This window comes from Nomia melanderi, chromosome 11, assembly GCF_051020985.1.
Source record: "Nomia melanderi isolate GNS246 chromosome 11, iyNomMela1, whole genome shotgun sequence".
NCBI lineage: Eukaryota > Metazoa > Arthropoda > Insecta > Hymenoptera > Halictidae > Nomia > Nomia melanderi.
Genome location: NC_135009.1, coordinates 16,947,027 through 16,970,144, shown reverse-complemented (window position 1 = coordinate 16,970,144; position 23,118 = coordinate 16,947,027). Strand labels below are relative to the sequence as shown.

The 23,118-nt window shown below is 45.5% G+C and overlaps 6 protein-coding genes across 10 annotated transcripts in view; 3 read left to right on the top strand and 3 right to left on the bottom strand.

The window, feature by feature from the left end:
- The window catches only part of LOC116434905 (uncharacterized), a 75,864-nt gene extending 74,986 nt beyond the window's left edge, over nucleotides 1–878 (bottom strand). Inside the window, exon 1 of the mRNA XM_076371919.1 lies at nucleotides 679–878. The gene's annotated coding sequence lies outside the window, so the exon portion shown is untranslated. The remainder of the gene's footprint in view (nucleotides 1–678) is intronic.
- A 2,085-nt stretch (nucleotides 879–2,963) lies between these two features.
- LOC116434924 (RWD domain-containing protein 4) lies at nucleotides 2,964–5,815 on the top strand. 2 transcript variants are annotated; one of them, XM_031993877.2, is made up of 5 exons: nucleotides 2,964–3,295; nucleotides 3,528–3,637; nucleotides 3,714–3,909; nucleotides 3,983–4,173; nucleotides 5,671–5,815. In XM_031993877.2, exons 1-4 carry the CDS (start codon nucleotides 3,191–3,193, stop codon nucleotides 4,148–4,150), a joined length of 579 nt encoding a protein of 192 aa, XP_031849737.1. In that variant the 5' UTR covers nucleotides 2,964–3,190; the 3' UTR covers nucleotides 4,151–4,173; nucleotides 5,671–5,815. The 2 variants fall into 2 exon arrangements, with proteins under 2 accessions (XP_031849737.1, XP_031849736.1); XM_031993876.2 differs by lacking the exon at nucleotides 5,671–5,815 and having other exon boundaries at nucleotides 2,965–3,295; nucleotides 3,983–4,229.
- Nucleotides 4,227–6,750, bottom strand: LOC116434904 (RUS family member 1). The gene is made up of 9 exons (XM_076371896.1): nucleotides 6,538–6,750; nucleotides 6,312–6,469; nucleotides 5,944–6,104; nucleotides 5,681–5,873; nucleotides 5,482–5,597; nucleotides 5,169–5,365; nucleotides 4,840–5,099; nucleotides 4,581–4,767; nucleotides 4,227–4,502 (listed from the first exon to the last, which is right to left on the bottom strand). The coding sequence occupies exons 1-9, from the start codon at nucleotides 6,605–6,607 to the stop codon at nucleotides 4,450–4,452; spliced, it is 1,395 nt and encodes a 464-aa protein (XP_076228011.1). The 5' UTR covers nucleotides 6,608–6,750; the 3' UTR covers nucleotides 4,227–4,449.
- Nucleotides 5,681–23,118, top strand: part of Traf4 (TNF receptor associated factor 4) — a 47,679-nt gene continuing 30,241 nt past the window's right edge. The window contains exons 1-2 of one of the 4 annotated variants that reach the window (XM_031993873.2): nucleotides 5,681–5,787; nucleotides 14,159–14,393. The gene's annotated coding sequence lies outside the window, so the exon portion shown is untranslated. Of the gene's footprint in view, nucleotides 5,788–12,344; nucleotides 12,774–13,527; nucleotides 13,987–14,158; nucleotides 14,394–23,118 lie in introns of those variants that run through there. The other 3 variants (XM_076371897.1, XM_031993871.2, XM_031993870.2) reach the window with 3 other exon arrangements.
- On the bottom strand, nucleotides 6,933–12,904 carry LOC116434922 (uncharacterized). Its single transcript, XM_076371905.1, has 2 exons — nucleotides 12,808–12,904; nucleotides 6,933–7,674 (listed from the first exon to the last, which is right to left on the bottom strand). The coding sequence occupies exon 2, from the start codon at nucleotides 7,534–7,536 to the stop codon at nucleotides 6,949–6,951; it is 588 nt and encodes a 195-aa protein (XP_076228020.1). The 5' UTR covers nucleotides 7,537–7,674; nucleotides 12,808–12,904; the 3' UTR covers nucleotides 6,933–6,948.
- LOC116434923 (uncharacterized) lies at nucleotides 7,952–10,605 on the top strand. Its single transcript, XM_076371904.1, has 3 exons — nucleotides 7,952–8,217; nucleotides 8,576–8,978; nucleotides 9,450–10,605. Exons 2-3 carry the CDS (start codon nucleotides 8,600–8,602, stop codon nucleotides 9,863–9,865), a joined length of 795 nt encoding a protein of 264 aa, XP_076228019.1. The 5' UTR covers nucleotides 7,952–8,217; nucleotides 8,576–8,599; the 3' UTR covers nucleotides 9,866–10,605.

Sequence of the window (23,118 nt, the reverse complement as noted above, 5' to 3'; positions counted from 1 at the left end):
GTCCGTGTCCGGCTGAGATATCGGGGCCGTGCGCGAGGGTATTGGTCCCATCACTATCGGTGATGATCGGCGAGCGCACGGCAGGCGGCCGGCTTCTTTCCCGCGGCTTCTTCGAGGGCGACTCTCGATCCATGTTTCATGAGATCGTCGGGCTCGAACTAGAGAGAGGGCCGGCCACGTAGAGCCACTTACAAGCCGAGGGAGGCAGTCGCTACTCTGAATCACGGGCACCTAGGCGATTCTTTGTGATCGATGCACTCGCGGCGACACCGCGGCGCCTCCCTCATTTTGCTTTGCTCTTGTTATTATTATTGTCTCTATCTCGACAGGGGGCTGGCTCATTACAACCGCGTATACTGGGTGAGGTGATTCGAGCTTTTACGCCGATAATAATCAAATGAACCAGCGTCTTTAAGCTCCGACCTTAGACTACCCTATTACTACGGGCTTAAGCTACTTCTGCTTAACCCCTCGGCTACAGCAGAATTTCGCGTGTTTCTAAGAAAGTGCATCGAAACACTGAATCTTACTAAATTAACCATACAATGACGAGTGAGACTCGTGATAAATTTACTATCGATGCATTATCTTCAAATGATTCCGCTTAAAGCAGAAAATTTTGCTTTTCTTCCAAATTGTCGATAGTAAAACCATAAAGATATATTATAGTTCACTTACCTCATATCCAATCGACTTCTACTGCAATTATAACATTCCACGACCTATGAGCGGCAACCGTACATCGACAATTTTTCTCTTCGAGCGCCAACAGCAGCCAAGGGGTTAAGCGACACGTATTCTCACGGTTTCAGTTCGTTTCTCCGCAGTGCCGAGCCCTCTGCTACGAATCGACTCGTACGATTCGCATCCCGGATCGCTCGGTGAGCGAGTGACAATTACGATGAGCCCCTGAAAGAAAAAAAGAAAAGAAAGACTGTTCTCGGAAGAAAGTCCGATCGTAACGTGTCCTTCGTCCCCGTCCCATCTTTCCGCAGTCACCGCGAGTGACTCGGTTTTACCGGGAACTCAGTGGGCGATAACGAGAGATCTACGGTCTGTTACTTAAGCAGATCGATGGCCGATCGGCCGGCACAAACGAGCCCCGAGGATCGGGCCGCCGGTTTCGCAAACGTGCTCGCGGACACGTGGCGAGCGTAAGTCACGCCAACCCTCTGCGCCGCCGTGCACCGCAAAACACGGCTTCGCCGAATACGCCGGCGATTCCCTGAAATTCCCGGCGGATTATATCGCGTGTACGTACGCACCTGTATTTCGCGCGGTCCGCCGATCCTCTTCTACGAATCCGGCCCGCACGACGTCCAAGTGTTCCGGTTTGCGCCCATTATTCATCGCCACCGTGCACGCACAAGCTTCGTGCGCTAATTTTTCTTTCAAACGAACCGCCTGCCTGTCCGCGTACAGCCGTCCCTTTGTCGGCGCGGGCTTCCGCTGGAAAAAGGAGCAGCATTTTTTTCGGCGGGTCTATATTTAGACGGCGACCCGCGATCGATTTATCGGGCGGCAATTAAAATTTAGATTCGGAGCTTACGTAATGCTTCCTCGTAAAGTGATTCACCGGCCGTGGAACCGCGGGATTTAGTGGTACGTTTTCATGTTCGGCTACATAAATCCTTGAATGGATTACCAATAAATATTGATTTTATCACTCTTCCGCGCTGAACAGCTGCGGTCTTTGTATCCCATTATTGCCCGCTATTTGCTCGCTGAAAACAAATTTAAACGGCGTTTTAGTACAGTGCGCGGCGCTATTAACTATGACAATGATTTCGTGAAATACACGAACCATGGAAATTTGTATCAATTAGATCGTTTAACGCGAACTACACGCTAAAATGTATGCATTCCGAAGAGTCTTGATTGAGTAATTCCGTTACGAATTGCACGACTAAAATGGCTAAAATCCTTGTTCACCTATAAATAATATTATACGTACACAATAAATACAGCATTCATTTTCAACAATAAAATAGACAATTTTAATTAAGGAAACCCCGAGTTTATGTGTTCCAAACAAATTAATTAATCGAAATTTTTCTTCTAATCGTCACGAACTTCCATCATGGCGGTCGATATCGAGACCCGCGAGATGGTTTAGCGTCGAGAATTCGAAAGGGTGGAAAAAATTACCGGCAATATAACCCTGCAACGATGGCGCATCGCGCGAAACGAGAATGAAAAATTCCACGGACAGGAAGTCGATGATGCGTCGTTACAGCTGGTGTATTCTTCGATTCCCGATACGCCGTACTGCGATGAGAGAAATTTAAACGGAACAGGGCGAACGGGGTCAGGAACTGATGTTCATGTAAATGCCGGGCTGGGCCACGCGGAGTGGAAACTCGCATTAATCCGTGGCTCGCTACTCGGGCTAGTATGTACTCTCCGGCCCTCCTTTTTTTCCTCCTTCTACTCCCCCGAGTTTTCCACTTCCACCGAGTCATGCTGTCCGCTTTTCACTTCATTTCTCTCTGGAACACGGTGTAACATCGGCCGGTATTCACCGCGATGGCATACGGCCAACCGTACAAGTCTACACGTTTCCTAGTGCGGCACGCTGATAACGCGGGAAATGCCTGTACCTCTGCCAATGATAAGTTACTGATCACTTCTCGATACCTTATCCTCTTCCCTGTACTTTTCTGTCGAAATTTCGTTGTTTCCCGGCTCCATCTTTGAGTTCTGAGATTCGTTTCTTGGGAGTGTGATTAATTAGACACTCATAAGGTTCATTCATCCTGGCAATTACGTCCTTCCACTTTAACTTCTCAGTTCGTATTGATGCGAAACTTACGTAACTGAAATGTGGCGCCACCTGGTGGGTAGTTGGGTGTAATGACCGTTAACGTTCTGTTGATAGAATTGTTAGCTTCTTTATCATCTGATGTGCTGTTGAAGGATACGGTTTTTGTGAAATGGAAGTGAAATATGGAAAGATTGTTCTGACTGATATTGGAACGTTTTATTTTCTGTTGAATTGTGGGGTTTTTTTATTTTGAGATTTAACCGTTGCGATTTTCAAAATTTCAAATATGGCGCGAATGAAATTGAGCGGGGCAGCACGATCGACCTAACAGCTGCGTACACCTATTTTCTTAACCTCCACGGAACGCATGAACGGTGCGCGTATAAAAAAAATTAGACATTCAAAATTTCACGTTGAAGAAAGGAAATGAGCGATGCCGAACTTCAAGAGGAGGAAAGAGAAGTATTGCTGTCGATATACGATGGAGACGCGGCTTTTAAACAGCTGACACCTACTACATTTCAATACAAGGTCGGTACTCCGAAATAACGTTAATGATTTTTGTTATATATTTTCAAATGAAACAAGAATTAAAATCTTCAAGACCGTACAATTTATCAACTGCACCTTTATCTTTATTGCCATCACCTTTGTTTTACAATGGATCAATGTCAAGCCCGTTTAAACGTAACTCGAATTTATTGGCACTCTATGACACTTCAATTGGCACACGACGGGAAAATAACATTAATTGTATGTACAGTTTGGAGAAGACAACGATGCTAAATCATTTCTATTGGAGATCACGTGGGGTCCAACATATCCTTCGGAGAAACCTACCATTAATATGAACACTTTTTACAACAAACATATGTAAGTCCAGCTATGTTGTTCTTCGACTATTCTTGCATCCTGTTGCTTTTATTAAAGGTGAATGATTGGAATACAGTGTACAAGAAGTGAAGGATAATGTGCTGAAACACGTGGAAGCAGAAGCTAATCAGTGGCTTGGAAGTGCCATGACATACACATTATTCCAATCTGTTCAAGAGCATTATCTTGAACTGATTTCCGCACAACCAGAATCTATCATTGATCTCAACTCTCAAACTAGCCAGCTTAAAATAACAGAGGATAAACAACAGGTAAATGATGATTTTCCTCTAGCTTAAGTATAATTAATGTACGTAAATGATTACAAATGTGAATTATTCGAAGACTGAAGAGACAACTAAGAAACCCAAGAAGGAACACCTGAGTAAAGCCCAGAAGCGTAGACAGTGGAATAAAGCAGACGGAAAGGGAGAAAGACCACGAGGATGGGACTGGGTGGACATAGTGAAACATTTATCACAAACTGGTCCTAAGCAAGAGCAAGAGTCTTAGTTCAACAGAGAAATTTTGTACAGGTTAAAAGCGTGTTATATTTTTATAAATTATTGGAAATAAACTGGTTTCCATATCAGTTTTACCATGCTATAATTACCTGTGATAAAAATTTGTAAGAAAATATTTATGAATAATTTTATCTCATCGCCAATAGATAGGTACAAGATATGCAAATAAAATTACATAAATTATCAACAGTTATAAAATTTTATCGAGGTAAATAATGTCGTGAAAGGAGCAATGATATTTAAATGCTTGCTGCCATACTTCGCTTTTCTTTTATCATTTTACAATCTTTATAAAAATCTCCATGCCGCTACCGGTAACAAATTAGTTTCCGTAACCCATCCTAAAAGAAACATCCATTAATAAAAAAAAAAAAGAAAAGAATATACGAAATTTTTATTCTCTATTTGAGTAAACTTACCTTTACTTTCAAGACCGCTAATAAATGCTTTATATTCGCCAGAAATCAGTAAATTAGTAACGTAAATGCTTTCTATCGCTTTTGAAGACTGCGCGCCATTATTTGAAATAGAGTATTTCTTACTAAACACGTAAAGGCGCAATAAAGGGTACGATAAATCGCTTACTTCCGGTTTTAAAAAGAGATCCTTGAAATGTATAATACTTTTAAATACATAAGTACACGTGGGATTAGAAATAAGTAATTGTATATGGCTTACAAGTGGCACTTTGAGAAACATGCAGATGCACAAACCACAAAGGTAGGCGTGCAAATACGCTTCCAAAACATCCGAGGGTAGCGCGTCCTTTTTAAATGATACAAAAATAGTCCTACTCTCTATATCAATGGAAATCAAATATTTTCTATCTAAAAATAGTTTTAACGACAGATCAATGTCACTCGTAGAAATAATATTTTTCTTTATAAGAGTGGCAAGGGAGGCACCCATTTTTATATTAAACCCACATATACTCTTTGCTGCAAAAGAATAATGTACAGAGGCAACTCATTCATTTAAGACATAATACTAAAATCAATGAAGCTTACTAGGTTTTGAGAGCAATAGCACTGATTCATTTTTATTAACTTCTTCAGGGCCAGGAATGATTTCATTAGTTATATAACTTTTGATTATTAACGCGGCACGATCTTCGTTCAAAGAATTCAAACGCAGAGATTTCACAGCCGAGTAATTTGCATATAGATGTACTACCACCAGAAAGAGATAGAGTTCCATTATGTATCTACATGCGGATTATATATAGAATAGGTATATCACAATATTATCGATATATTCATCATAAGATCACAAACGATACTTATGAAGGTAATAAAATAATATGTCCAACTGCACACTTACCTGCTACCATGAAAAACAGAAAGTATCAGAATTCCCAGAAACGATGCTACTAAATTTACACATGTCTCTTGACTACCATCTTTGGCCGAGACATCTGCGAAATTATTCTGTAATGCCTACAGTAAAAATAAGCATTCTGAATACACAAAGATGATCTGTAAATAATAAATGAAATCTACTTATTTTCAGGTTTCTATACCTGATGCTGTGTGATTACTGCTCTGGTTGCTCCACCAGCAACACCAACAATTGATTTCATAGCTGTTGAAATGCACAATATTCCAAGAGAGTAAGAGGAATAATAAGGTAAGAGCAATTCTATCCCCATTGCTAGATCACAAAGAATGTCTGCAAAAAGTCTCCATTTTTTACATTGTCCATCTAAGTCTGTCCTAATGAATAAAAAACGATATATGTTCTAATGTGGAGACTAAATAATCCCTTATAAATGACATCAATTACCCATTCCACCATGCAAATACAATACGACCGACCATTCCAGTCCCATCTTTCAATATCCACGTGACTGCTGCAGCCAGTGGTGTTGCCGCAGCTTCACCTACACCTACACCTTGCATAATGGAATGTGTTGTCAGAGTACCGACTATGGTACTTGCAAATGCCTGGAGAATGAAACATTACGATACAGCAACAAATACATATCATAACACGACTTAAAGTAACGTTAACACAATCAATGCACAAGTGATCTTAATGAAAGAACTATTAACAACAGATTTCGTACAAAGTAATGAAATATTTATATGATCACTAGCTTCGAAAAGAGCATTTTTATTGAGTAGCAATGAAATTTGTTATTATACACTAACCTGTACAGTGTCCCATATTTGGTACGACGTATAATCGGGGTGTACGCTGTCAGGATATCCTTCAGGTAAAAATACTTCCTTCGCAATCGATAGAATACCAGAATAAAAGGACTTTGTCCTGGTTGTGTCCGATGACAGTTCGGTGATCAATTGCTCGTCTGCAGAGTAAAAATAGGTTAGGTACGTTCTCTTCTACGTGGAATTTAGTAGTTAAATATTCATCTACCTCTCGACTTGACGAAAAATTTTGTCCTCTCGTTACCGTAGGCCTCGGTAAACAATAATCGCTCATGCATCTTGACATGCACCGAAATTAACTCGTTTTCACTCGATTGCAGCGTATGACAACATATGCACTTTTCTTGATGAACATAGTCGCTGTTACATTCACCCGCGACTACATCCACTTTCACGATGTAACGAAATTCCCTAATGTCTTAGTAAAAAAAAAAAAAAACAATACAACCCCTTGATAAATTTCATTGAACACAAATCTAGACATTTTACAGAACAATTGGAAAACGAGAGAAATGGTGCAGTTAATTTCCCAGCTATTTGTCTCAGCGTTTAACTCCAGCTAGTCGTTAAAACCAAAGAATATCTTCCCTCGACGCCATTTTCTTTTATTATGAATTCTTTAAATGGTAGAAGCATTCCGGTCCGGAAAAATCAGAATAATATCGTCAATTATTCCATTCAACTCGGCTATACAGGCGTCCAATCGTCGTCTCACGTTCTTCGCGTCGAACTTCACGGTTTTGTATAAACAAATCTTCTGAATTTTCTCTCCGAAGTCCGAAATTAAACGATTCCCGCGGAACTCTGCTCCCCCGCTCATTCTACCCGTTACCGAGTACTCAAAATCCGAATCTCCACCCTCATCGTCCTTCCGCAGGGTGGTTCTACCCTTATTCAGATCAATGTCAATTTTATTCTCTTGCATCCCTCTCAGCCGCGTCAACCTCCCTTTCTTCTGCTCAATTTTAACCGACTCTAACGTCCAATCAATCGTCCCATCCAAATCTTCCTGAAAATCCATCCGAAGACTTTCATCGTCCTCGGAATCCTGTTCCACGCTTCCGAACATTTCCTCCTCAGGATCAAAGGACACACGATTACTCCTCTTCCTGCATCCCACCTCTTTGCCTCGTTTCCAAAATTTATTCTCCTCGATTATAGACGCAATTTTAAAACAATTAAAGACATCTCGAATCCTGCGTCCCATCGTGAGATCGCACTGCGTTGCTCGCGAGATCTTGCCGATTTTCTGTAACTCTTCGCTAATTAGATCACGGTACGTGCTGTCGTTTATCCGATTTTCGAGGATGCCGGCTAAGATGCCAACGTCGTCGGTTCGTTCTCGCTGCAATTTATAATTGACCATGGAATTACTTCGAAAGGGAACCACGTGGGTCACAGCTGTTCCCGAAACGATCGGTTGTGCACCGGATTCTGTTTCGTAACAGCCAGCGAGCAGGTGACCGCGCGCGTTCTTCCCCACCAGCGATTTCTTTTCGTCGCCGACATTTTTGAACGCGTTAACCTCGTTTCGTAAGCCCAGAATTTTATGGTTTAACGCGGCGATGATTTTCGCGATGTCGTTCAGGCTCGCTGCTTCGTCACGGGCGCGGCAGGAACAGCGGCCCGGTCTCGCCTCCTTCTCGCGGACCGACATTTCTCTTGGTGCCCTTTTTTCGACGGCATCGTATATCTGTGGATCACCATAATTCACGTGTCACGCGTTCCGAAATATGGTTCGACCCATTCGCTGCCAATCACGAGTGCACTCGTAAAGGAAGCTTTGGAATCAGCGACGCGAGTCTCCCCGTCGCATCTTAAATACGCCTTAACGTAAAGCGGAACGAATAGCAAATACAAATAGGATTCGTCGGACTGTTACGGAAGAGTAAGTAATGCATGGAACGCTGAAAATTCATATGGCAGCGAACGCGTTAAACTTTCGCTGGTATCTGGATCTCGGTCCTTACATCTACAGCTCGCGAAGAAACGGTTTCCTCTATTTAAATCCTTGCGAAAGCGAAATCTAACAGCGACGCCATTCTCTCCTATGGCTCTGTGTTCCAAGTGAAATTTGAATGTTCCGCAATCCGAGCGAACCGAGAGGTTCACATTTTCGTTGGTCCAAACGAGACGGTCGCATCGCGACATCGGCGATAGCAACTTCAGAGTTCCGTGCCGGTCGTCTGTTTTTTCTTCGATAACCGAAACGCGGTCAGTAGGTTAACGAACATTTTTTGGACCAGAGAAGCGCATTACGCGTCTCACACATGGCGGAGAAATATGTGAAGGACATCCTGGAGAAGCTAGAAGAGATCGAGGGCCTGCACGCGAAGCTGCGCAGCCTGGTACCTCGGATGAGGAACTACGAGGCCGGAAGTGGATCGAACGGGGTTCACGGACCGTCGAAAAGCGAGAAGAGAAGCGATCGCGTTACGCTCGAGGAGAAGCAGGGGAAAAAGAATTCCTGGAAACGGAAGCTGTCCGACATCGGCGTCAACCCGGGGAGATTAAAGAGCACTCGCAGCTCGAAGTACCTGAAGAGGCTGCGACGCAGCTCCTTGAACTTCGTCGTCGGACAGTGGCGCGACAAGAAAGAGAGAATAAAGAACCTTCTGGCAGGCTTAGTCGAAAACGATGTCATCCTCGGTAAAAATGGCCGATCGAACACGCGAAGCGAATCCTTTCTTTTTATTAATAAGCTAATTCTCAGGGAGTTCGATCAATACTTTCATAATCGAATTATTATATGTTTCATTTATAATACTAAGAATATAGCATTGAACTTAACACAACTCAATGACATTTGTTTGTTAACCTTTTGCACTCGAAAGGTGACTCTCAGTCACCATTTGATTCGATACAGCAAAATTACAAAGTGTTATATATAATATTAAGTTTCGAAATATTTCTATAAGATAGCTTTGTTTCTTAATTTAAGTATGCTTTCTCGTTAGTTCGTTCCAAATAATGTCATATACGTCTCATAGGAAAGTGTCGAATGTTTCTAGTGAAAAGCTTTTTCGAGTGCAAAGGGTTAAACCGTATTAGAAATGTTCGATATCGCGAGGCAAGGGGTTAAGGGTAGAAACGGTTAACGAGTTTCCTCGCGATTTCCAGTGAGCCGCGCCGCACAAACGGCGGAAGACGAAGGGCCGCTGGACGCAACGGAGGAAGCGCAGTCCGCGACAGGAAACGAGAGAAATCGGCTTCCGCGGAAGGAAAGGCGCTCCAATAAGAAGAGAACGAGCTCCTCGCAGGAGCTGTTACGACGATTACTAGAGCGTTTTAATTATCCCCGCGACTCCGAGCTCGCGGCGCACGGCAGAGTGTCCTTTCACGAGCGTCCTTTAGGTAATCGAGAACCGCGCACCGTGCGGAAACATTTATTGCGACCGGACGAAGAAGCCGAGACGTCTGCCGTCATTTCGAACGCTGCGAGGGTTTCCCTCGATGATAACGAGACGAACTCCTCTTCGAGCGGTCGGCTACGCAGGCTCGTGAGAAAACGCGCCGCGGGTCGCTCGGAGGACTGAGGACTTTTCACTTGGATTATATTGTAACCAACTCCGCGACGCGAGGATCAATGCATTCAAGTTTAACGCAACAACGGTTCAACTTGATTCCAGTCCGGGGATTATGGAAATGAAATTGATGTTCGGGAGCGGTTAAACTATATACATTGTTTGAAAGTTCTCGATCGTGCTTGGAACTTTTCTTCTATAATAAACGCTTTAAGGACTCTTTGTTATTGTGCTGTATAGAGGACATATTGCGTGAGAGTATATGAAAAAGAACACCATCTATTTTTTATAGATATTCTTCAGATGTTCATATTTTTGAAAGATCAGGGAAGATTCGATCCGTTTTCTAGAAAATTGAAAGTTGGGTCGGTGGAGTAGCAGTGAACCAAAAATCGGTGGGTGAAAAGGTTAGAAATAAATAGGGAATATAAGAGAATAATGAATAATAATAAACAGAATAACGAGATCGTAACGAGATTCGTACGTTTCGTTTTCCTTTCTAATTCACAGTGTAAAGAATAAATCTTCGTGTTTCTTCAGCCGTCGTGCGAGATCGTTTACAGAGAACGCACACTCCTGTGCCGAGTTTTCCTGCTTGAACGGCTCACCTGCGCTACGCCGCCATCTGAACCGGGTTCCGAAAGATAATGTTGCAACCGCACACGAACGAGGTGCCCCCGGCGGGAAGGAAACGTCCGAAGGAAACCTTAAAGCGCCTGGGTCTGTCGATGGGGGCACAGGAAAGGCGGGTTCCACCGGAAGTCACGCAGACTCAAACGTAACATTACGATCACGAGTGGATCCTCTCCGATCGTGCATCGCTTAATTTCTGGTTTCCCCGATAAACGTTGGCTCGTTAACAGCGACTTCGTAAATAAACGGGCATTAACGGGTGCTCTTATTTTCGCACTCGCTGATAGGTCTCCCTTTCTCTCTCCGTCGTTTCCTCTCTCCGTTTCTTAACCGTTTCAGTCCCACCGATTTTCGCACGAACCCGCTCGACGAACGCCGAGCGGATTTTCTATTCGGCAACTGAACATTTTCTATTTTTACAGAAACGTGTTAATTACTAGAAGAGCAGGAGATCGGTAGTTTCTCTTTTCCAGTTACCTAAGCAATCGGTATGTTACGGGCAATATGATAAAGCGGAGGTTATACTCAACCCCCCGGTGATTATGCGTAATTATCATGTTTATCGAATTTACCATAACAGATATTTAATTTAACCCTTACCGGTCGTAAGTCACCTTCCATGTGACGACAGTACTTCTCTGCAAATATCTGAAAGCTCATAAATAATTATTTGAAACTCCTATATTTGTAATACCCCTTCAATAACAAACAATTCCCAACGAAAATATTCTGATAATACTGAAAGTTGCGTTCACCGAACATTTATTTACCGAAATCAACTGCAGCCAATCATCTACAAAAAGCTGGCGTCCGATAAGGGTTAACTTCATCCGCCGACGAAGTTTTCTATATTCCAAAGAATCTTCGTCCGCGAGGGGTTAAGAACCTGTTTCCCCGCGTAAACATCCGGTATGTTCCGGTGGGCGTCGGAACCAGCGGCCAAGACTTCCGGTGGTGCGAAGTATAGCAAAGCCCGCAGGGTGCCAGGGATCCTCTTTTCGCCGCGAGAAGCCTCCCGATAAACAAACTGGCCGCGCTCAAGAGCGGACCGGGTAAAAGTGCGAATAAACGAGCGTACAGAGTGCCCTGCCACCCTCCTCTTCCTCCTTCTATCCTCCCCCCACCTCCCCCTCCTTCGTCTTCCTATCCCCCCAGGTCGTTTTCCAGTCAACGACTTCGTCGGATGGTGTTGCGCTCCTGCGCACGGGAAACACAGCCAGCCGCATACACGCACGTGGGACGCGAAGGTGGGGCTGGCTATTCCTGTACACCGAGCCTGTTCGCAAGTAGCATAACAACGCGGCCCTATTCGACGGTGCACACGCTCGCGCGAGCGCGCGCGCACCTCTGGCGAACGAGAGATAGGGTGGTGGCCGGTTGATAACGCCGCGCCGGGCGACATCTTTGAATTCCAGGCCTCGCTCCACGCTCTTTCGCGACTGGGATCTATGCTGCTAGGCCCTGGAAAGAGCTGATCCTCTTTTTCGCGACGATAGCTGCGGTGGGAATGACTTTAGCCGATGTTTCAGGGGCTTCGAAGACGCGAGTATGAATGATCTTGGAACTGGCGTGCGATGGGCGTTGGAAGCTGTAGGTTTTGTACGCTTGGTTTAACACTGGAACTACCAGATGGGTCAATATAACATTTCTGATTTCTTTTACAATTACTGAGAAGGTACTTCTGCGAAAAATTATTAGCAAAACTGAAGTAACTCAATTGAAGTCTTGATAAACGCACGCTTATGGAAATTGGTAAGTCAGTTTAAATCGGTAGTTCCAGTGTTACCCTGTTACTTTCAATCGATTGTTTCTTGCGTTAGTTTCTTCTGAAGTTCCGGAGCTTCCCTAATGTTCGTTAGAGATCGACGTTCATAAAACCGAGAGACATAAGGAAGCGTAATGGAAGAAGTTGCAGTTCAGCTCGAAGACATCCGGTTTCCCGAAAGTGCTCGCGCAAGCTCCAGCGAGGCAGCGTAACAAATGAACTCGCCTGATCATTGCTCGTGGCTGGAATTCTAGATTTCCCACTATGTCCCGAATAATTTATGCACCGGCATTGTTCGCGAGCCTTCGTTTACGCTTGGCAGCAGCACGGGGGGCAGAGGGATTAGCCGAGCCGAGTGTAGTGGCGTGCTCAGTCACCTACGGCCACTCGTTTCGTCGCTAATCAAGCGACTCGCGTACCTGGCCTGGCAATTCCGCGAATTACGGCCGCTGTTCGGTTCACCGTTTATGGCGTGAACGGAAGGTCAGGGCGTAGGGGCTTTCTGTTTCCGATCCTGCGGAGGTAACGCGTAAACAGAATTGTTCGAGCGACATACCGTAGCCTGTGGGGTATTTCCATCCTGAAGGCTCGGTGGTCTTTGGGCAAGCCGCGATGAACTCGTCGAATTGGGATCTCGGTGGTAACCTACATTGAAGAGAGACTCGAACTAGTACCTGTTCAACAGAAACAAGAAAGCCTTACAGTACAGACTTAAAATCAATCTCGAATCGTTGCTAAGAAAGTCAAACCTTAGTTTCCAGAATTAACGCTGGATTTCAGAACCCAATCTGAATAACGAAATATCAAACATTATTTCTAATTAATGCAATTGTAGTGTTCCAAGAGGAATAGAGCAAAGCAGAATAAATGTCCGTGAATCTAGTGTCAAGATATCTTATGAACCTCGTCCAACGATCATCTACAATTTCCCTACGCGAAAAGAGAAATCGATTCGCAGGCTGCAACGAGCTCCGAACACCCACTGAAACGGTTAGCTCCTCATTCAGCTTCTCCATCGCGAACAACGTTGCCAAGGCCCCGTCGAGAAGCGACGACGACCGCGAGCACTCGTAAACAGAAATATCGTCGGCAAGGGTTAATTTCGCGGGACCGAGGGCACGCGACTAAAAAGAGTCGCACGGCGTTCTGCGTTCTGCGTTCTGCGTTCTTCCCTTCTTTCCCATCGCCTCTCCTCTCTCCGTCCCCCTCCCGGCGGACGTCTCCTTTCTTCCCGTGGTTCCCCGGGTTTCGTAATGCCTCTCTGTCTCCGGCACTTCCTGTGTTCCGCCACGTTCACCTGTCCGCCCGGCACCTGCCTTCATAACTATCTAGGCGTACACAGTGCACAGGAGGCGAGGGGCTCCGCGTATCCTATGGGACTTTTCGTTTCCCCGCTCGTTCCGCCGGCCGGCGCGCGGACTGTGTGCGTGCCGTGTCCTGTCCGTTCCTCCTACCACCTGGAAACACGACGAGTGCTGAGTACACGCAGTCGTTGTTACGCTGTCGCACGCCGCGGCCGGACTATTCCAGGTTTCCCTCTCGCTGATAACGAGCCGCCTCGGCCAACGATCCTGCCGCCGGCCGATTAGTGTCCCCTGCGACCGCCTCGTGACCGGTTCACCGCGACTCCGGATCCGCAGGTTCGAATTCCATCGCACAATAGCGCATTCTCTTCCCAGTTTCCCTTCGCCGGGAGAGCTTTCCCGAGGAGGAGCTGGCAGCCGGTGAATAGCAGGTAGCTAAATCCGTTGGGGGTACCGGGCTGCTAAGTGTTCTGGGGTCTCTCCATTGTCTAGCTCCCGCGGAGGTAGCATTGTCGCGTAGTCTAAGACCTTTGTAGCAGCATTATGCCCGGTAGATTGGTTCCTCGTCGATGTTTAACGGTTGATTTCCTTTTCCGCGAGCAGAGGCTGTAGAGGCTCCGAGGACGCGCAGCACTGGCTGGCAGCGCGAATGATCTCGATTCGATCTGGATACCGCCGAGGACTCCGGGACTCTGTGTTTGATTAAGTGCGCCGGGAGGATTGTTCGGTGTGTCCATGCTTTCGCTCGAGCTGGACGGTGAATCTCGCTTAAGTGACCGTTCGGTGTTCGCGACGCCTGGGTGCAGTGGTTTAGAATGACATCGGGACATTGGAGCCGGTAAGTGAACGACATACCACGGTGTTATCGCTTTTGCTTCTGCAACGTCCCCTCGCGTCGTAGCTTAACGCTCTGCGGACGAAGACTGTTTAAAGTAGAACCTTCCGCGGAGTCTTATACATCGGATTCTTCGGTAATAGACAAAAGAAAGAATGCACTGATCTTTTGCTGTTTTAGTTGAACTGTTTGCGCAATCTAGTATTACGAACATGAGAGTTTGATCTCGGCAGAGTCGACATTCGTCCGCAAAGGGTTAATCCCCGGGTCGTGCGTCTAGGGCCTTGAGGCGTCGTTAGGAAACTCCCATCGAATATTCACGATCGATAGGAAGCGGTTGGCCCACGGACATCCCGGGGCCGCGATTTGAAAAACAAATTCCGAGCGTGTTGTCAGTCGCGGCAGGTAGACCATTCGGACAATGGGCTGGAGCATCCTCGTAGGTGACCGTAATGGCGGCCGCTCGGCGTGGACTCGCACGTGCGCCAACTTCGAGCCTTCTGCGCGATAATTTGTCCTGAACCGTTGCGTCTTCCGATGATTTGAACGAGTTGTTCGTTAACTAGATTGTTTAATCGCCGAATATTGCGATTATAATGAAGATTGTTGCTTGCGGGTAGATACACGTCGTATACGTGAAGTATATTCCATCGATTTATTTGATTTTCCATTTAAATCGTCGATTTTTCTTCGGCTCGCCTACATCTTCGACTGCGAACGCTAATCGCGAAGTTTACTTTCCTCTTTAACGCCGGTTACATCGAGCCTCGCGGACTTCCGGATATTGAAATGAGTCGGAGCTGAATCAGTTTACGATTGATATTAATTCATTACCGGGTCGAAGAAATTTACCTCGGTATCCGATTTTCGCAAAACACACGATCGAGGAACTTATTAAGCTAAAAGTTACGCGCAAATGATTATCGATCTCGATTGCCGTTCTTCTATCGAATGTTGCACGGTTACCGCATACCGCGAGCGTATAAACGTAAATATAAATATGACCGTCGTATCGTTGGAGCACTTTTGTCGCTGCTACTGTTTAATTATTGTTTGATACCTTCCGCCTGCCGCGCAGGAAATTGCCCGAGACTCGCCCAATGATACTTATTTATTCGGTACTGCCCCTCCATTAATTAATTCGAGGACAGATCAAGCTTTTTGCGGTAGCCTACAGTTTCACCTCATCGAATAAACTGCAAACTTTACACATGTTACATGTCCTAACTGTGTCCTCATTGAACTTCATCAATTCATTTCAATGTCTATCATTTGATTGGCCTATACACGAAGCTTTCGTCACGAAGAATCGACCGACGTTATGTATCAAGAAAATATCTCCGTTAATGGGATAAGTTAATTTGTTCTAAAATTGACGTCTTACACATCAATAGATTGTTGCGATACACATACTAGCTTGCTTTGAAATGTATCACTCTATACGAAATGATTAATAAACAAACTTAATGTGAAGATTTTGCCAAATCCCTGAATTGGTTTTCAAGGAAAAGGTTAACGTTCACAGATTAATCCCGTTTCCACTTTCGCGAGCGCGGTTGTTACGTTTCAATTGAATTTTTGCATTCGCGAATTGACTCGCGGGAACGATTCCGCGCGAGCGGCCGTAGCTTCGCGGTGAACTTTTTAAACAATCGAGCACCGTCGTCGACGAACCCACGAGGTTAGATCAAGATGAACCCCGGGGCGCGATCACATCGCGCTCGAAATACCTCATTTATAAGTTCCCCGCCGCGTTCGCGGGAGCGTCGCGTCGTTCTCAAAGTCCTGAAAAGATTTACAGCGGGAACGCGATACGGTGGCTTCGCGTTACCAATTAAACCACGTCGAATCGCGTAAAATTACGTCGACTCCTCGCCATGCAACGACGCGCTAGACACGTGAGGATTTTTAGCTCGGGCTAATACGAGTCAATGTTGTTTCGTTGCATGCGTCTGGAGGATCATTTTGCTGTTGGCGATGCTTCAGCTTCGGAGTAAATACACGCTTGACGATCAACGGAACGGTTCTTGTCTCTCCCGTGAATTGTCGAGATAAATCTGACGTAACGAAGCGAATCATATGGCTTGTGAAACGATCGCAGAAGGAAACATTTAGTAATTTGAATATTATATGAATGACAGCTCTATGTAGGGACTGTGACGCTAAATTGTTGATAATTATTAATATTCTTTAGGTAAGTTATAGAATAATAAATAAGGTAAAGGCGCCAGTAGACCATTTTCCAGGAAAACGTGGAAAATAAGGTTTCCCAAGTTAATAATCCTTCGACGAAGGCGCGACAGGTATGCTGCAGCATCCACCGAGCCAACTCCGAAACAGTTTTACCCGAATGAAATTGTTTACCGTAAAAACTAACAATTCATATTATCGACGTTGGTTGTACGCCCCCTGTTCCCAACGTGGAATTAACTTTTCATTGGTACTTGTCCCTTTACTTGTAATTTCTTGTAATCGTTGCAAATAAACGATATTAAAGTAATCACCCTTAGTGCTTTTAGCTTCACAATAACTGATCAACTGCTAACTATCACATGCTCAATTACTGATTCTCTCCTTTCAACTTCCGACGCAAGCATATCGCGTTCTCAAAAATGTCTATAAAATTTCGATAAAACTATTTCGACAAAGTCCGCTTCGATAGTCTCTAACAAAAGAAACGTTTACTATTATTTGCGCAATGTTTCTTCCATTTAACAAAATATTCTCGTGCGAAGAATTAATATCTATAAAACGGTGAAAATTCCTCGTGACAGTCGACGTGTTAATTACAACGCCGAAGGAATATCAACGCATTACCGGTACTTCTTAGAAAACTAGCCAAAGATTTTCAATGAGATCAAATTATATCTCTATACAGAAAATATTCAGATATCTTATCGTCATTTATACATTTCAAACGAATAATCAGTTGTTGTAAAATTTCATATTCTCTTGAATCGTGTTGTAGCAAACGCAATGCGTTAAACGGCGCGACGGTCACCGGTAGCGGTTCCGCGCGCGAACCGGTACCGGTGAATTATTAATTCGAAACAATCCGATTGACGTGTACGCGTAACGAGGTCGAATGCATCAACCGTTTGCCCGGACTATTTGCCTATTGCCGTACGCAGCTGCGACCACGTGTTACACAGAAACTTGTCGCGGCCATCTTTTTTCCTCGCTCACCGTGCGGCCCCCTCCGCGCCACGTGTTCCTGTCCGATGGAAAATGTACAGGCAACGGAGATCGTAAACTGATAGAGCGATTTATAAATAGCGCCGCACAATACAGTGCGCATTATTTTATTTACGACGGATTTGGAAAGTTTTATTGTAACGGGGCAACGTTAATTACGGATGCTGCTTAATGGGGTTTTTTGCGAGGGCGGGTAATTATCGGGCAACTATTAACGATCTGCAAGGAGGTTCCTCAGGATGCGCTGGGAGTTACGTGTTTCGTGAATTATTCGCGGAGTTGTCTCCCGGTTGATGTTACGTTATCGTGTTACTCTTTCGCTGTGAGTTAATATTTGATATTGTAATAGACGATTAACTGCACGCAAAGGTAACAGAATAATTATTACAAAAACTACCGGGGTGGTCTTCGACGAACGTGACTGACTTCGGAATGCGTGGCGATTTCAATAACTGTAGAAAAAGAAAGTAGGAATGGATCATTTCGACCCATTTGGTAGTTCAAGTAATTTTCAAATTTTATATCAAGTTCCAAAGAATTTTAAATTTCTGATCAAATTAGCCCCGAACAGTGTTCAAACTTCAACTCAGATCAACCCCGAAGAATACTCAAATCTCCGCTGAACTCCGCGATCGGTTTCCAAATTTCGAGCCGAACCGGGAGTGAAAGGCTGAGCCGACCGTCAGCCATGAGACCGTCGGTTTCGGACTGAAATGTCCGTCGCGTCGCCGAATTTCCAAATCGATCGGGATTCGAAAAACGCGGCCAGATCGGCGAGATCCGCTGGAGGACGAGACCGCGTGTTGTCGGCTGAAAACGGGCATCGCTAATCGGCCGGCTCGAATCGTTCCATCGTTACGGGTGTTTATCGGTCAGCGGCAGCATTCCGCTGCATATGCAACCGTACACCCAAGATGGATGCGCGAAGATGAGAGAAAGTCGGGGATCCTGGCCTCGAGGTTCACTCCGAGAAAATAGCCGAGCGTTCCCCGCGCCTCGTGTGCAACACGCTCGATCGCGATAGGCGTGAACGTGCCGCGAGGAAAATGTCATCGAATGATGCGCCTCCCCTTCGCCGATCCCCCGGATATATCGTCGCCGATCGTTTCTGTTTTCTCGTCTTCTGTTAAAAGGTGCCCGCAACGCCGTCGAACGTCGAGCTGCCTCCGCTCGGCGAGTATCATTTACGCTCGGCGGAAATAAACCTTCAATTTTACAATCCGAGCAATTAGCTCCTGACACCTTCGGTTTCTCTGTTTCACGGAAATAACGCTGGTGACCTTTGTCTTGCTGCTTCTCGGTTCGCTTAATGTTAACGCGTAAGACAGCTGTAGATTCTTGCAGCAAATCTGAATGAACTAAGACAGACTATGTATTAAATTCAAAGGTGATACGGATGCATCATCCATCGCTGTATCGTTAATATCGCATTAACCTTTATATAAACCGCTCTAATTTAATTTGGTGATTTGACAAAGTGGAAGAATTCACCTGTTTCACGCGGATGTGTGCACTAATTTGATTTAGTATTCATTCTGTATAGTGATATGTTTCAAAAGAGCCTATAATAACTAGACTATCGATGCTTACAAGATGTCAATGGCAATTTTAAAGTATTTCGACTTCGTGTTTCCAGCGTAACGATAATATCGTAATCTGCCGCTGACACGCGACATTATAATCATACGCTTCGATTTTCCAGTGTAAGTTCGTTGTATCTCAAAATTAACGAAAAGCATCATTGCCGAATGGGATACTCGACATTCCACAGAGATGTTTCCCAAAGAAACAGTTTTCCAAAAGAAAGCGGCCGCGACGCGTCTAAAACCGTCGACATAGGAAACGCGTTAGTCCCATCGCTAGCGACGATGCACCGGCGTTGCAGCTGCCGCGCGATGCAGTGACAGCTGCAGCTTTTTGCTCGCCGCACTGGTTACTCTGGTTTCCATGCGCGGAAGAGACCGTCGGCCACGATCGTGCCGGTCGCACGCCGGCGTCCGATCGGGAAAAAAGACAAAGAGAAACCGAAAACAAAAAGAAGCGACTGGGGAGAGAAAAAAATACTGAAACAGCTCCCCGGGGCAAAGGGAGGGGGCAGCGATCACGGGATATCCTATTACGCGATAAATAAGACACCAATTAATAAACGCTTCCTCTATGAAGCCGCGTTCATTAACGTTTCGATGATAATCGACTCGCCTATCGATAAGAATTCCTGATTCTCCCAGTTAACCCTTCGATTAATGCAGAATGATGCTTCAACGCGTATTTCTAAGAAAGTCTATCGAAACCATGAAAACCTTGAATCAAACTAAACAAAATGGATCTAAAATAATCAAACTTCTATAACATACGACCAATGAAAGATGTAACTGTTGAAATAATTCACTCGCGTCTGATCTAAGCTTCGCTGCAATTAGTGTCGATAACATCTTCATTCGAGCAACGTGTTTCGAGAATATTTCCTCGAGCAGCCAGCTGCTTTTGGACGAGTCACAATATAAAACCTTGCTGTGCTCATCAAAACCAGCGAACTATTATAGTTAATCGCGCAGATCCACGAAAGCAGATACCTCGCTCGCGCGGCTTCTAGAAAATAACGCGAGCTCGTAATTAATTCCACGATGCTCGAACCCGTAGTCCTTGAGGCGGACTATTTTGATAAAGGTGATACCTCGTCGTTGCAGCTCGCCGGAGCTGGTTTATTCGTTCGCTCGGTACATATCGTTTATCGGCGCGAGGAGACCGGCGATCGATGCCGATTACCGAATCGTCATGTCCGGAGATGATCCGGACAGATGGCACAATGAGATCAAGGTCCCATTTTACGGCTTCGCCGTTCAGCGAGCTTCCTTTGATCGAAGTCCCGTTCGATTGACGTGTAAGCCGCTTGCCGAATAAATCGGTTCGCGCCGCTCTCTTCGCGGATTTCTCGAGATTTCAATGTCGAAATGCTAACCCCTTGCTGGAAGTTCTTCGAAGTACGCGAAACCTTCGGCAGGTGAGACCAAATTGTACATCGGATGCTCAGATGATAGAGACAAAGGAAAGTATCAAAAGAAATCATTCGTCAACTCAGAATTCGAAATATAAGTTTGATTTGAATTGATGAATATAAGAATGATTAACTTATTAAGTTTTTATCATATGAGGCTCCACGAAGTGAACATTCTTTTGGCTGTGTAGACTATTCCATGCATTTTATACACTGATTAGATCAATTCGATCTAACGCAAAGCCAGTGTTAGATAATCGAAATCTACAGCTCTGAAATACATTGTGCCACGTTCACTCGATGTTCCTTTAAAGGAAAATTTGAAAAATCACTGAACAACTGTGCTGTACCAGTTTTCTGCACTCTGTTTCGCGGAGTAAACGCAACTCGTATTAGACACGCGTGATGCGATTACCAAAAATAGCGTGCGTCGATCTTGCATCGCCGCAGCGCGATGCAGCGTTCCGAAACCGTAGATTCTACATCTGGAGATCTTTCCAGCAATGCCAAAACTTCTAATGTCCCGTTGATTGGAAACTTAATAAGATCGCTAACGCTGAGACAACTGTGCGCGTCCACAGCAACTTGTCCGAGGAATCGCGAAGCTTCCATCGTCTCACCTGTAACCGGTGATGCCGGTTACGGTTACGATCGCACTAATATGATCGTTAAAGCTCGGATAATCGTTTATCGGAACACAGAAATCGCTGGCAACTGTAACCGAAGGCAAAACAAACGTTGTTTAATTCGCGTGGGTATGCAGTCCTGTTATTCCGCGAACAAATCCACTGTCCCGCGCACTCGAGTGCGTTTTATTTGATCTACATCGGTACTCCAGGGGTGAAAACAAGAACGCGCGTTACACGAGCCGCTGTTCTAATTGCCGCGAGCAATGAATTCTTCTTATTACTGTAATTTCCCATGGACTTTCATCATTTACTGCCCGTATCTCTCACATCCACCTTGAACGGTACCCGCGATTTCCGCGATTTACAGCCGCGCGTTTCGAAGCTGGCAAGCTTTCCATCGATTAGCAGTCGCCAGCGAATATTCCCAGTTTACCAAGACCGCGCAGTTCGATAATTGCCGACAAAGCCAGCCTTAGATAACCGACCGGCGAATATTTATGCAAATCCCCGTTCGCGCCGCTCAATTCGCTTTGGACGAGTATCGAACGGAAATCGGCTTTCTCCCGTTTCTGTGGAACAACAGTAATAACAATAACCGCAACCAGTGCTGTACCGATTTCTTTACTGTCGGAGAGCCGGAATTTTAACAGGTTATCGATCGTTGAGCATTAAACGGGGCAATTTCCACGAAACGGCGCCAATCTTTCGGCCGTTCCCGTGGTTGCACTTCGCGCGAAAAATTCGCGGATTAGCAGAAGCGTTACAGTTTGCGGGCGAAATTCCGGCGATCCTTTTGCCGAGCTAAAAGCGCGAGCCCCGATACGTCCACTGGTGTGAGGAGCATCTGGCCGGTGGTGATCGGCGCGGTGCAGGTGCATCTTGCGAGGCGCACGCCGCGGCTGCAGCCGTGATTTCGGCGCGTCTCGTTATTGCGAGGCAGCGGTTCGAACGGACTTTCCTCTTTTTTCCTGCCCACGATGCCCGCGGGCGAACAGATGTTCCGCACCCGTCCAAGATGTTCCCGATCGCCGTTTCCCGCGTCTCGATGATTTCCTTCGACGCGAATCCGCGTGAAATTCACGGAGCCGGCGTCGCTCCGCTGGCCAGCCGTCGACGCAGCCGTTTCGCGCCGCTTTAACGAGGAACTTACTCTTCCGTGAGCTAGATTCCGCGCATCTGCATCCCAAAGAGTCGAGTCTAGAAGCGACAGCAGGGAAAGTTGCGGAAACGGAGCACGGTTTTTGACGAATTTACTCGGCGCGATCAATGCTTCGGGATGTGTACAGGAAAATCGAAGTTTCGTTTGTGAATGTTGCCAGCAAGCGATGAGGGAATGAAGTTGAAACCGGTTGTAATTATGGTTCTTATGTTTCCAAGGATTTTCATTCAACGTGCACCTATGGAACTGGTTATTTGGGAAATGAATGTTTCTTTAATTAGCTGTTTCTGGAGTGTACTTGTCACGAAAAGCTTAACATTTCTTCGTGACGAGTACAATCGTCGAATATGAAACCTTGGTAGCCATTTGGTAGCCATCGCCGAAATGTTAAGTAGGAATTTAGTCAAGTCCGCGTGGCGCGTATCTAAGAGCACTCGTGAACGAGAGTTAAATACCGTTGTCGGTTTCGTTATAAAATAGGAAAGGCGACCGCGTCGTTTCCCATTAGAACGAACGCGGCACGAATTAACCGTTGTCTTCGGCGAATAGCTGACGCACTTGCAGCACGAAAGGATATACACGCGAGAAGGCTGCATGGAGGTTGAGACACAAGATGAACTCGTGCCTATCCTTTCACTTGGCCGTTTTCTGATACGAACCTCCCTGCCTGCGAATGCGCCTAGCTAACTGTCCCTGTACACGTGTGCGTGTGCTCGTGTGTGTGTGGCTGGCTGTACGTGTGCGTCCGTT

Bases quoted from the DNA above. Each gene is read 5' to 3' on its own strand.
- LOC116434923 (XM_076371904.1), top strand. From the start codon at position 8,600: ATGGCGGAGAAATATGTGAAGGACATCCTGGAGAAGCTAGAAGAGATC. The intron at 8,979-9,449 runs GTAAAAATGGCC...CGCGATTTCCAG, and splicing joins CGAAAACGATGTCATCCTCG to TGAGCCGCGCCGCACAAACG.
- LOC116434922 (XM_076371905.1), bottom strand. From the start codon at position 7,536: ATGGGACGCAGGATTCGAGATGTCTTTAATTGTTTTAAAATTGCGTCT.
- LOC116434904 (XM_076371896.1), bottom strand. From the start codon at position 6,607: ATGCATGAGCGATTATTGTTTACCGAGGCCTACGGTAACGAGAGGACA. The intron at 5,598-5,680 runs GTATAGAAACCT...TTTTTACTGTAG, and splicing joins CAGTAATCACACAGCATCAG to GCATTACAGAATAATTTCGC. The intron at 4,768-4,839 runs GTAAGCCATATA...ATACATTTCAAG, and splicing joins TGTTTCTCAAAGTGCCACTT to GATCTCTTTTTAAAACCGGA.
- LOC116434924 (XM_031993877.2), top strand. From the start codon at position 3,191: ATGAGCGATGCCGAACTTCAAGAGGAGGAAAGAGAAGTATTGCTGTCG. The intron at 3,296-3,527 runs GTCGGTACTCCG...TTGTATGTACAG, and splicing joins CTACTACATTTCAATACAAG to TTTGGAGAAGACAACGATGC. The intron at 3,910-3,982 runs GTAAATGATGAT...AATTATTCGAAG, and splicing joins TAACAGAGGATAAACAACAG to ACTGAAGAGACAACTAAGAA.